Raw genomic sequence first — 14,124 nt, forward strand, 5'->3', positions numbered from 1 at the left:
ATTTTAAAACTCTGTCTGCCTCACGAGGGATCTCAGCCTTTCTCTTTTAAAGATCAATCCTCTGATTTCCCTCACCAGCAGCTTCAATTCAGACGCCCCCCGAAACATTTGCTCGCTTCCCAGCTGCTCAATCTCGTCTCCTGAGACAAGATTCACAAGACTGCACCCCAGCATCTAATCACTGGCACAATTCAATCTCTCTGAGCAGAATACCACTTCTGCTGGGCTTCCCTGAGCCCTAACTCTCAAACAGCACAGAGCTATCTACTGCTGCAGGACCTCTCTGAGCCCCAACTCTCAAACAGCACAGAGCTATCTACTGCTGCAGGACCTCCCTGTGCACCAACTCTCAAACAGCACAGAGCTATCTACTGCTGCAGGACCTCTCTGAGCCCCAACTCTCAAACAGCACAGAGCTATCTACTGCTGCAGAACCTCCCTGAGCACCAACTCTCAAATAGCACAGAGCTATCCACTGCTGCAGGACCTCTCTGAGCACCAACTCTCAAACAGCACAGAGCTATCTACTGCTGCAGGACCTCCCTGTGCACCAACTCTCAAACAGCACAGAGCTATCTACTGCTGCAGGACCTCTCTGAGCCCCAACTCTCAAACAGCACAGAGCTATCTACTGCTGCAGAACCTCCCTGAGCACCAACTCTCAAATAGCACAGAGCTATCCACTGCTGCAGGACCTCTCTGAGCACCAACTCTCAAACAGCACAGAGCTATCTACTGCTGCAGGACCTCTCTGAGCCCCAACTCTCAAACAGCACAGAGTTATTTACTGCTGCAGGACCTCTCTGAGCCCCAACTCTCAAACAGCACAGAGCTATCTACTGCTGCAGGATCTCCCTGTGCACCAACTCTCAAACAGCACAGAGCTATCTACTGCTGCAGGACCTCTCTGAGCCCCAACTCTCAAACAGCACAGAGTTATCTACTGCTGCAGGACCTCTCTGAGCCCCAACTCTCAAACAGCACAGAGCTATCTACTGCTGCAGGACCTCCCTGTGCACCAACTCTCAAACAGCACAGAGCTATCTACTGCTGCAGGACCTCCCTGTGCACCAACTCTCAAACAGCACAGAGCTATCTACTGCTGCAGAACCTCCCTGAGCACCAACTCTCAAACAGCACAGAGCTATCTACTGCTGCAGGACCTCTCTGTGCACCAACTCTCAAACAGCACAGAGCTATCTACTGCTGCAGGACCTCCCTGAGCCCTAACTCTCAAACAGCACAGAGCTATCTACTGCTGCAGGACCTCTCTGTGCACCAACTCTCAAGCAGCACAGAGCTATCTACTGCTGCAGGACCTCCCTGAGCCCTAACTCTCAAACAGCACAGAGCTATCTACTGCTGCAGAACCTCCCTGAACACCAACTTTCAAACAGCACAGAGCTATCTACTGCTGCAGAACCTTCCTGAGCACCAACTCTCAAACAGCACAGAGCTATCTACTGCTGCAGAACCTCCCTGAGCACCAACTCTCAAACAGCACAGAGCTATCTACTGCTGCAGGACCTCCCTGTGCACCAACTCTTAAACAGCACAGAGCTATCTACTGCTGCAGGATCTCCCTGAGCACCAACTCTCAAACAGCACAGAGCTATCTACTGCTGCAGGACCTCCCTGAGCACCAACTCTCAAACAGCACAGAGCTATCTACTGCTGCAGGACCTCCCTATGCACCAACTCTCAAACAGCACAGAGCTATCTACTGCTGCAGGACCTCCCTGAGCCCCAACTCTCAAACAGCACAGAGCTATCTACTGCTGCAGGACCTCTCTGAGCCCCAGCTCCATTTGGGCTTCTCCTGAGCCCCAGCTCCATGGAGTTAGTGACCTTCTGCCTCCTCTTCAGCTCTTGACTAACTTGTCATGAGGGTTTGTTTTTCACACTGCAACCTAGGTCCCCTGGTCAGGCTTTTGCAACACACACCCAGTCACATGGACAGCTTTTAGTGCTACACAAAACTCAGGTGTACTGCTGATCCATCCTCTAACATCCTTGAGATCCGGCCTCAAAACGTACAGATACGCTTTAAAAATACAGATTCCCTTCCATTGGAGCGCCACAGACACCAGTGAACACCGTTAGCTGTACTCTGCACAGTCTCAGCATCTATTCTCCTCTGTGCCCTGCAGTGCTTCCCACAGCACGTCCCAGAGCAGCAAGCAGCAGTGTCGGATTCCTTCACTCTTGCTACACTTTGGAGAGGAGAGAAGCAAACTACTTCAAAAATATTGTATTTTTTCAAGTGTTTGTGATGTTAGCAGGGATCCTGAAAGTCTGGCAAACTGCTGACAAATAGCAGCTGGGCAGTAGCAAAATGGAATCAATCATTGAAAGCTTGTACAAGTTCTGACCAGGCACATTGATAAACTATCAGTCTTCCACAGTCAGTGATAACTATGAAAGAGATTACCAGTACAAACTTCTGATGAGATGAATGCTTTAATTAAAATGCATTTACTTAGTAAAGCCATCCAATTCAATGTACATCTGTGCTTGTGTCCAGCGTGGAATGCCATTTCCAATCATGCATACAGGATATGGATTAGTAGGCCAGGCAGTAACTGTGGAGAGAGACAAAAAAGCATTAATGTTTCAGGCCAATGACCTTTCATCAGAACTGAGAAAAATTAGAAATGTAATAGCTGTTAAGCAAGTGAATGGGAGGGGAGTGGGGAAAAGAACAAAAGGGAAGATCTATGATAGTGTAGAAGATGGAGAAATAAAAAGACAAGTGAGTTGGTGGTGAAAGGCCAATGGAAATTTAATCATGGCTTTCGAAAGGGATTTGGATAATTACCTGAAGTAAAAGAAATTGCAGGGATATAGGGAAAAGCAGGGGAATGGGATTGGGTGAGTTCCATGCGCAGAGAGCTGGCATGCACCTGATGGGCCGAATGGCTGCTTCCTGTGCTATCATCAATCTCTGATTCTAAGAAATTTGTGCAGAGGAGGTGTTAATGGCAGAAAGGTGAACAGCTACCATCTATTGCAAAAATCTAACCTGTGCTTGCAAAACTCAAAACATGGTGCCCAACATTAGATATGATTCCACAATTGGACAACACTTGCTAAACTATCCCGATTATATAAAGAATCACACTGACAACCAATTTATGATTATCAGTTGGGCTCACAGTATGGCTCATTTACGTGTACTAGAAGCTACATATGTCCACACACAGGATCTGTCCTTTGCAGACAGTAAGAGCATGTCCATATAGTGCACCTTTTTCAACTAAACAGAAGCTTGGGGGACAGCCATTTCCTGGTTCATTCCCCATGACAATCCCTTGACCAACCCTGATCGACCTGCTTGATTTGAATGTAAATAAAAGCTTGACAGTTAACTGTTCCCTGGTGCACTCTCCATGGCAATGCCTCTACCAGTCAGAGTCCGCTTGCCAACCAATCAGCTATCTCTTCCCATGCAGCATAAATTGTTTTTCCCTTTACAAGTAGTATTGTTGAGAACGTTTCCTGATGAGTGCAAGACGAAAAACTTTGACATCATGTCTCTTTTTCAGCAATACACAAATACCTAGTTAATAATTCATAATGTTTTAGAATATAACTTCTCATTTTAGGAGATTAAAGTGTTAAATGTAAAATAAGTGGAAAATCCTAATTGAGAAACTGATGATAATCCTGAAATGAACGCAATTCAAACAAGCTAGAAATTAATTATAGTTAAAAACTACTCAATGTTTATCTTACAAGGTTAGAGTCAGCGTACCTATTTTTATCTCAATAAAAGAAGCTAAAAGCTTGCAACTTCAAGGAAGTAAAACTCTATATTAGAGAGAGAAATTATTCAAATGGGTTGTAGAATCAAAGAGTAGCCTTGAAAGTAAAATAATTTGTTTGCATTTCTGGCTGAATCACCCCAAAGCATGTCACATTGCCATGGAAATGTTAATTCAGGATGGAACCTTGGTTAGAAGGTTCCTTTGTTTAATTTATCTGTGTGTTTTTTTGCTGACAGAAGCAGGCAGTTCAGTTTGGGAACAGAAGACTGCACCTCAGCAGATTGAGAGAGTCAACAGGCGGTGATAGTTAGGCCTGCATTTCAAGCAGAGCAAATACTAAATTCACTATTCATCACATGGTATGAAGTTGCAGTTTGGATTTTGTGAGGGAAAAGCAAATGGAAGATTGGCTCTAGCTTGCAGTTGGTGGAAGAAACCTACAGTGGCCCTCATAGAGCCTTGTGGCAGAAAGCAGTCAGCAGAGTTAGTTTGAGAAGCTGTGGGAAGATAGTTGGATCTGCAGGCAGCCAAACAAGGAGCTAAGGCAGCCAGAGTAGTGAGGTTGGTAAAGGAAAAGCTGGAAGGTTGTGTAACGAAAAGCCTAATGGAACGACCCCCATAGAATCTTCCCTCAGAGGAAGAGCTGGAATACTAAGGAGAAATAAGTAAATTCTGGAGAGCTGTGGCATACCTTTTGTATTGGTCCCAGGAAAAGTGAATGAACCTTCAAGATTTCGTAAGATAAGGGAACTCTTGGGGGTCATTGGGATGAGTAAAAAGTAGAACTGAGTTTATAGCATAAGCTGTAATATTAAGTTAGTGGTACTTGCTTTGATTCATTTCTGTTTATAGACAGTAAAGTTTGTTTTAGTTTAAAAACATGAAATCTTGTGACATAGTTCTTTCAGTTAATTACTGGATATTCAGATTTCTTTAGATGTTAACGGTCCGTAACAGGATCATAACCCATCCAAAAGCAAAAGGAAAATATGAGAGTGAAACCAAAAATGCAAAGAGAAAGAAAGACACTGGGGAGGGGTTACAGTGTGAAACTGTTGAACTCAGTATTGAGTCCGGAAGGCAGTAACATGCCTAATGGAAAAATAAGGTGCTGTTCCCTGAGCTTGCGTGAGATTCATTGTATCGCTGCAGGAGACCAAGGGCAGTAAAGGACAGAAAGCTCAAAGTGGAAACAAGATGGAGAACTAAAATATAGGCGACTCAAACTTTGGGTCATGTTTGCAGGCTGAACAGAGGTGTCCTGCAAAGTGGCCCCCCATTTGATTTAGGTTTCCTCAATGTAAAGCAGATCACATTGTTAGCAATGAGTACAATATACTGAATTGAACGAAGTGCACAGAAATTGCTGCTTCACCTGGAGGACGTGTTTGGGGCTTTGGACGATGAGGAGGGGGAGGAAGTAAATGGGCGGGTATTGCATATCCTGCATTCGAATGGAATTATATGTGAGAAGGGGAATTGATGTTGAGGTGATTGAGGAGTGGACAGAATGTCAAGGAGGGATGGCTTGCTTCATAATGCTTAATGGGGAGAGGGGGGGCGAAGACATGTTTGGCGTCATGCTGGAGGTGGTGCAAATGGCAGAGGATGATTCATTGCACACAGAGTGTTTGGAAGCTGTTGTGGGAGAGTATGGATTATACCCAATTCAGTAATGGGCCAGCAACAATTAGTATGAAGTGATCAGCCACCCCCAAAAATACAGACTGTTATGCTTTAAGTTGTGATAGAACTTGTATGTTTTACACATGTCTTTAGTCCTAGAGGATTGTTTCCTTCTGTTTTTGTTGTTAGCCCGGTCACCAACTGAATGGAATCTAACTTGTTTCCTTGTATGTGTGTGTTAGCTCCACCCACTCGCTTGGTGAAGGATGAATTTGTCCACGAGTGTGTGCAGCTGGATGGACCTCAAGTCATGCCACATCCTGAAGAACATGGGCTTCAGCCAGTCAAACATCCAACCAATACACCTTCGGAGACCTACTCCCAACCTCTCCCGCCACCAATACTTCCCTTACCAGAGACGTCCAGAGCAACTGTGCACAGTTATCCCAACATTCCAATGTCTCCTCCTCGTGAGTACAGTATATTATATCAATCACTCAACCATATGAACAATTCCCAAACAATTTTGCTTCAGTGCTAATGGGTTAAATGGCATGGTCAAAATATGCCAAAGTGCTTTGTAAAGGCTTTGTTGAACTTGTGTGTTAACTTGGTATCTTGCACCGCAGAGCGGTAGCTTCTACATAGCTGCTGAGAGCCTCTATGTCAGGCCACCTGGCGTGGCTATGGTTAGGGCCCCTTGAGCCAGTGGAGGACCTGGGGAATGTACTGCTTATTGCTGGCAGCTTGCTTATCCTGGTTTCTTGCCAGTTAGATTCTTCTGCCATTACAATTAATGGAAATGGGACTTAGGAAATAGTAAAAATGTTGGTCCAGACTGTTGTTACGACCGGGATGGGAGCAGTGTGCAGTTTATCTAACCCCACTACTTTGCAGGTCGCACAAGTAGTCTAAAAGTTTAATTCACCCACTAAAATAGCCAATTATTTACCTTCGCTACAGTTAGATCCAGAATAAAAAAAGCTTTAATCAGGCTTCTTTCAATAAACTCAGAATGATTCATTTATTTTAAACCAAAAGCTATTTTTAAAACTATTTGCGAGAATGGGTTAGCACGTAATTGTACTCTGGAAGTATAACTATCTATAGCTTATAAAAAATGCCTCCATGCGCGCGCGCGCGCGCACACACACACACACACACACACACACACACAGACACACACACACACACACACAGACAGACACACACACACACACACACACACACACACACACAAAAACAAACAAAGGACAAACAGATGGGGTCTCTCTGCAGAGGTGGGTTTTAGAGGTTCGGTGTTAAAAATATAAAGGATAAAGTTGGCAGGGTCTTGTCGCTGTTGATCTGGAGCTCCCTCGTGTGAAAACTACATGCTGGTCTCGATAGATGTCTGGAGGTTCTCACCAATGGCTTCGGCATGGAAGAAAATCTAGAGCTGGACCAATTCTCTCTGTCTCAGCTTTGCAGGTCCGGCATACAGACCAGTTCCACTCAGATGAGGATTCTCTGGCCACACGATTTCAGCCAAAGCAGAGACAGAGAGAGAGAGCCAGCTGGGTAGCCATCCTCCTCAGCTTGTGTTTATTTTATTCATTCAGGGGATGTGGGCTTCGCTGGCTGGGCCAGCATTTATTGCCCATCCCTAGTTGCCATTGAAAAGGTGATGGTGAGCTGCTGAATACAACAATACTGAATTCACAAGACAACAGGCTCAAAACCTAAACCTTGCCTGTGCCATGTGCTTTCCAGTAAATCACTTGCCTTTACCACCCCCCACGCCACCCATTAATTAAAATGATCGCAGTTCAAAACAAATAAACAGCTCTTCCTCATGTACTGTTCTGATCAGGTGGTTTCTTGGAAAAGACATGCTTGTTGACAGTCCCAAGGTGATCCTTTCTTAAAAAAAACTCCAGATCAGCATCCAAATGTCCAGATAATATGCAAAGTTTTTCCATATTTTAAAAGAAAAATCCAGTTTTATAAGATATAATTTTAACACTGTATCCTGTGTATCTTATTATGGGGTGTTTCATTGCTTTCTTCCTAAGGAAGAAATGTCCTAAAATGGTTTCAGTGCTTTGGAATGGTACCTTTGAACTAAACTCTGCCTCTCCTCTCTGCATCTCTCTCTCCCTCTTTCTCTCCCTGCCCCCTCCCATGTCTCTCTCTCCCATGTGTACACTACTTATCTTCCCTGTTTGTGCCAGCATGCTGCCTGTGTGTCGGTCTTCTTGTGTTTTAATCCTTCCTCTTTTCCTCCTGCATGGATTAGTATGAATGGGTATAACACATTCGAAGTAGCTTGATTGAAGAATTACTTTAACATTCAAAAACTAAATTTAAATAACTTTAGCCCTTTTTCTCTCCCTCCCTCAGCTGCCAACAATTCTCTCATTCCTATGACTCATAGTGAGGGATTGTTACAAATTGCCCCACCGCTGCAACAGATGGCACCTCCCCCAACACCACCACCTCCTGCCCCTCCTCATCCATCTCAGCAAAATGGATATCCACCGCCAAAACAGCCATACCAGAGTAAGTAACAGTCGGAACTTCATTGGCTTCTTGTAAATGTCAAAATGCCATTCAACTGAAAAGTTGCTGGCAGTGGCACTAGGTAAAGTTTCTCTTTGTAGTCTTCCACCAAGGAATTTTCACAGGAGGTGCACAATGAGTGCAGTTGGTGGTCACATTAATTAACAACAGACTTTCCTTAAATGAATCCTTAGAGGATTAAGGTTTATGGAAGATTGATCCAGTCCTTAATTGCTCCTGGGAAAAAGGAATTGGCAAAGGAAACACATTGAGATGTATACAGTTGGAGCTGTTGATTATAACTCATTGAGAGGATCAGCGCTGGAGCCTCAGTTATTTACAATCTATGTGAATGGCTTAGATGAAGAGACAGAGTAATGTATCAAAGTTTGATGATGACACCAAGCTGGGTGGGAAGGTAAGCTGTGGGGAGGACATGGAGAGGCTGCAAAGCGATACAGACAGGTTAAGTGATTGGGCAACAAGATGGCAGATGGAGTATAATGTAGGGAAGTGTTAAGTTATTCACTTTGGTCACAAGAATAGAAAGGCAGAATATTTTTTAAAAGGTGTGAAATTTGTAAGTGTTGATATTCAAAGAGGCTTGGGTGTGCTCATAGAAGAAATGCAGAGAGTGAGCATTCGGCTGCAGCAAGCCGCTCAGAAGGCAAATGACATGTTGGCCTTTATTGCAAAGGGATTTGAGTACAAGAATAAAGAAGTCTTGCTACAGTTGGACAGAGCTTTGGAGAGACCACATCTGGAATACGGTGTGCGATTTTGGTCTCCACATTAAGAAAGGATATACTGTCATTGGAGGCAATATAGCGAAGGCTCACTATATTAGTCCCTGAGATGAGGGGCTTGTCCTGTCATGAGAGGCGAGTAAATTAGGCTTATATTCAAATTTAGAAGAATGAGAGGCAATCTCAACATTGAAAATTCTGCAGTAAAATAAAATTAAAATACTGCATCTGCTGGAGATCTGAAATAAAACCAAAATGGGCTGGAAAAACTCAGCAGGTCTGGCAGCATCTGTGGAGAAAGAAATAGAGTTAATGTTTCAAGACCAGTATTCTTTAGAATGGAAGAGAGGCAGAAATGTGATGGGTTTTATGCTGTGGAAAAAGGGGAAGGGTCAGCTTGAGCAAAAAGGGAAGGTCAAGGATAGTTTAAGAGGGCGGGAGAGATTAAATTACAAAGATGTCATGCAGCAAAGGGTAAAGAGAATGGGAATGGTAATAATAAAGGAAGAAAGCACTGGGTCAAAGTAGGTGTTAATAGCAGAATAAAGGTCAGTTCTGTCAGAAAGCAAAACATGAGAACAAGACACTAAATGGCAATGGTGGGGGTGGGGGAAGTACAAAATGGGCGACAGAGTTCATGGTCTTGAAGTAGTTTAACTCAATTTTGAGTCTAGAAGGCTGCAGAGTGCCTAATTGGAAGATGAAGTGCTGTTCCTCAAGCAAGCAGGCCAAGGACAGAAATGTGAAGATGAGAGCAAGGTGGTGAATGTTCTGAAGGAGCGTTATAGGGTGGACACTGAGAGATTGTTTCTGCTGGTCGGGAATCGAAAACATGGGGTGCACCTTTTCAAGTTAAGGGATCAATCATTTAGGACTGAGATGAGAGGGTTATGAATCTTTGGAATTCTCTACCCCAGAGGGTTGTGAATGCTCCATCTTTGAATACGTTTAAGGCTGGGGATAGACAGGCTTTTGGTGTCTCGGGATTAAGCGATATGGGGAGCGGGTAGGAAAATGGAGTTGAAGCCCAAGATCTGCCATGATGGTACTGAATCGTGGAGCGGGCTCGATGGGCTGTGTGCTCTCCTCCTGCTCCTAATTCTTATGTTTTTGTGAGTTGGTCACTTTTGCGTTTAATGTACTGCTTGGAACATGCGAACATATGGAAATATTTAATTTAATTGTTCATTCAAAATTTTCTAGATTCATGTCAAGCTTTTGCTTGGTTCTTGAGACTATGCCAGCCTTAGCAATGTGACTGGGAGAGACTACAATCTCACGACTCTTATCTCTGGCTTTTGAAATATGCCGACTGTTTGAATTTACACTTCTGATAATTTATTAACTGTGATTCGACTCTTTCAGGAGCAGATTTGCTTGTGGCTTCTCTTGTTAAAATGTTTCAAGGTTTTAAAACCTGCAGCAGCATGTGACAGCTGCAGTGACCCGAGTTTTGTCCAGGCATTCAACCTTATGCAATAACAGAAAATTTTGGAAACGTTCAGCATGTCAGGGAGCATCAGCGGAGAGAGAAATGGAGCTAATGTTTTGGGTCAAAGGCCTTTACAGTTCTTGGCCATTGAGCAGATCATTGAGTTAAAATGTTAGCTCTGTTTCTATCCACAGATGCTGCCTGATTTTCTGAGTATTGCCAACATTTCTGTTTCTATTTAAAATTTCTAGCATTCTCAATATTTTGCTTTGACTCACTGAAATTCTGAAACTGAACTGGAATAGTCATATAAATACTGTGGCTATAAGAGCAGGTCAGGGATTGGGAATTCTGCAGCAAGTAACTCACCTCCTGATTCCTCAAATTCTGTCCACTGTCTGCAAGGCACAAGTCAGGAGTGCGATGGAATACTCTCCACTTGCCTGGATGAGTGCAGCTCCAACAACACTCAAGAAGCTCAGCACCCTACAGAACAAAGCAGCCCAACTGATCAGCATCCCATCCACCAACTTAAGCATTTACTCCCTCCGCTACTGGCGCACAGTGATAGCAGTGTTAATCGTATTCAGCAACTCGGCAAGGCTCCTTCAACGGCACCTCAAACCTGCGATCTCTATTACTTAGAAGGACAAGGGCAGCAGACGCATGGGAACACCACCACCTGCAAGTTCCCCTCCGAGCCGCGCACCATCCTGGCTTGAAAATATATCGCAGTTCCTTCACTGTCGCTGGATCAAAATTCTGGAACCCTCTTCCTAACAACACTCCCTACCTACTCCACATGGACTGCAGTGGTTCAAGAAGGTGGCTCATCACCACCTTTTTGAGGGCAATTAGGGATGGGCAATAAATGCTGGCCTTGCCAGCGATGACCACAGCCCATGAAAGAATTTGAAAAACCTCATTAAATTTTTGATTTCTTAATTGTTTAATGAAATGATCAACAGATATTCTGGAGATGTGATGTTCAGTTGCAACAGTCTGAGAGGTATTTTTCCTCTTCTGCAGATAGCACAGCTACTTGGACAGGTAGCAGCACAGCTGCTTATACTCCAAACATAGTGCCCCAGCAAAATGGACATGGGCATCACCAACCACCACTCCACCACCCTAGCCATTACTGTGAGTACATCATGCTGTGTGTGTGAAAGATGACATACTGAGTCCATTTTGAGATTTACAAATCCAAGTACTCATTACAAACACAATTTTCACTCTCCCTCCCACACAATTCTGCATTGCATTATTATATAAATGCAACTCCATATAAAGAGTATGCAGCTGACTTACTGCTTATCAGTAACTGTAGTTTTGTTTTCACGTAAACTAATACAATCCTCCTACTTTATCCCTAGTTTCACTCTTGTGTACAATTGCTAACCTAGTATTAATTATAAATCTGTCTTTGACTTTGTATCAAACAACCACATGTTTTCCTTTGCACAAACAACTGCTTTTGTCTGCACTTTGTTATCAACAGATTACAGTTCCCTGAAATATTAGAATGGGTGTGCACTGGCATGCCCTATCATTAGGTTGACTAAAGAAACTAAACTGACCATTACTTAAAGATCAGCCCTGGCTCAATAGCCCACGGGTGAATTAACTTGGCATTTGACTGTTAGGCAGGGAGGTTTAACGGTTACTATTTTATTACATTGTAAAGGAAATCTATATTACTATAATCGTCATGCTTGTACGCTGGTTTCTTGATGCCAACCATCCAGATCTGGGTGATCACGTTGAAGGTAGGCACTTTACCTGAAGGAAGGAGGGGAATATTGAGGAAGTACCTTTTAGCTGCCATATGAATTATCTGGCTATAATATACATTGAGTCGATCAGTTGCTTTACATGAACCTTGTAATATGCACACTGAGCATGTTCATGTGATTCTTCAGGTCAGGCATCACAATCGGCTGTGATACCGTTTCTCTTGCGTCACACTGCCTCAACCTCACAACCGCGCACACCACATAACGGTAAGTAAACTTTACGCTGTCTTTTTAAAATCTTGGAAATATATTTGCAGAAATGTTGACCTCCATTGCAGTTGCAAAGGGAAAAACAGGCAGGGTTGCAATAAAATGTGTGGTAACCTTAAAAATGAAATTGTTGGAATTTTTATTATTAATCTAAGAAAGTAATTTGATGATATGTACGAGTGACAGCAAGTAACAGCAGGTCAGGCAGCACTTGCAGAGAGAAACAGAGTTAGCATTTCAGGTCGTGATGACCCTTCATCAGAATCTAATAATATCTCTTTATCAATTCTTAGCCCTATCTAATACCTTAATATTAAAAGTCCTACCTAATACCTTACTACCTCATACTCTAATCCTATCTGTCTCACCCAATCCATAGTGCAACTTGTACAGGGCTTTAAATAGCCTCAAAACATCCCAAATAAGGTTAGTTATTTTTTGAAGTGGAATCTCTGTTGGAATGTTGGAAACTTGACAGACAATTGGTGCACAGCAAAATCCCACAAACAGCAATAATAAATCAACTGGGTAATCTGCATTTGTGATTTTGATTGAGGAATGAATATTGGCCAGGACATCAAGGAGAACTCCCCTACTCCTTTTCAAAATAGTGCCATGGAATCTTTTACATCCACCTGAGAGAGCAGTCTGAGCCTTGGTTAAAGTCTCCTGTAAAGACAGCACAGCACCCCTGACAATTCAGGCATGGATGAAGCTTTTAGCAGTGGATATGCAGGGACAGCAATGTTAGAGATGGTCCTTTGTTGGAAGCCGGTGGCTGGCTCTGTGCTGGGTGCCGGAGGCTGGAGATGATATGTGATCAGAATTTCAGCTCTGAGTTGAGCGGATGCCAAGTTTTCAAACAGTTTGATCACCCAGAGAGGATTCTGGATAGAATCCATGGCAAGGGTGTGCAGATAATGGTAAAAGACCTGAGACGTTGACTTTGGTTTTGCCATTATTTTAATTGGGGGAAATAACATTTCATCCAAGACTACATGTTGGCCAAACAGTCTTGATAACCGAAGCAGAGAACTGAGTGAAAGAGGTTATGGAGAGGCGTAGCTGAATAGTTAGTGGAAAATGAAAGGGAAAGGGGCCAAGGACTGGTCATTGAACATCTCCAGGTGCTAGGCCAGATATGTACTGTCTACATTCAGTTACTTGAGGGAAGGGATATTGAAGGTGGGGTCGTGGTTTAAAAGAGCAAAAGAATGAAGCAAGTATAGGTGTATTTGATGAGCCTGGTGATGATGGCAGCATTGAAAGAGAGCGGGACAGTACAGAGGAGAGGGAACTGTTCACGATATCAGCTATCATTTCTCTCCTGTTTCCCCTCATGCCTTCTCTGAGCTCATCTTATCCATGAGACTGGCCCCCTCTCCAACTTATTCCCATAAATCTGCTGACCACCCAACTACCCTCCTGGTCCCTATCTTTAAATCTGCCATCATTATCCCTTTTTTCAAAGCAATTCCTGAGCACAGCAGCCTTTCAAATTACCACCCCATCTCCAACCTCCCTTTCTTTTTAAATCATTCCCTTCTAAACCCATGCCCATTTTTTCATGGGACTCCATCTTTGAATTCCTCCAGTCAGATTTCCACCCCTGCAATATTACTGAAATGATGCTTATCAAAGTTAAATATGTGACAGTGACACTGGTAAACCATCCCTCCTTATCCTTCTGAACCTATCTGCAGCCTTTGACATGATGTGATCAGCCATCTTCTTTCAATGCCTCTCCACCTTCATCCAACCTGCTCAGATTGCACATACCTGGTTGCGTTTTTATCATAGCCAGAAAATCACCTGTAATAGCTACTCTTCCCCCGCCCACACTGTTACCTCTGGGGATCCCAAGATTTATCCTTGGCTCCCTTCTCTATCTCATCTATGTACTGCTCCTGGGTGGCATCATCTGAAAAGACAGTGACATTCCACATGTCTGCTGACAACACCCAGATCTGCCTCACCATAACTCCTTGGCCCTTGCAGTGTCTGGT

At 43.6% G+C, this 14,124-nt stretch overlaps 1 protein-coding gene across 2 annotated transcripts in view; it reads left to right on the forward strand.

Moving 5' to 3' along the window:
- The window catches only part of smad10a (SMAD family member 10a), a 114,888-nt gene that overhangs the window by 61,926 nt on the left and 38,838 nt on the right, over positions 1-14,124 (forward strand). The window contains exons 4-7 of one of the 2 annotated variants that reach the window (XM_041179689.1): positions 5,636-5,863; positions 7,776-7,934; positions 11,142-11,255; positions 12,035-12,115. In XM_041179689.1, the coding sequence (XP_041035623.1) occupies positions 5,636-5,863; positions 7,776-7,934; positions 11,142-11,255; positions 12,035-12,115 (582 nt within the window). The remainder of the gene's footprint in view (positions 1-5,635; positions 5,864-7,775; positions 7,935-11,141; positions 11,256-12,034; positions 12,116-14,124) is intronic. The other variant, XM_041179690.1, reaches the window with a different exon arrangement.

The sequence above is a fragment of the Carcharodon carcharias genome, chromosome 36 (assembly GCF_017639515.1).
Source record: "Carcharodon carcharias isolate sCarCar2 chromosome 36, sCarCar2.pri, whole genome shotgun sequence".
Lineage (NCBI taxonomy): Eukaryota > Metazoa > Chordata > Chondrichthyes > Lamniformes > Lamnidae > Carcharodon > Carcharodon carcharias.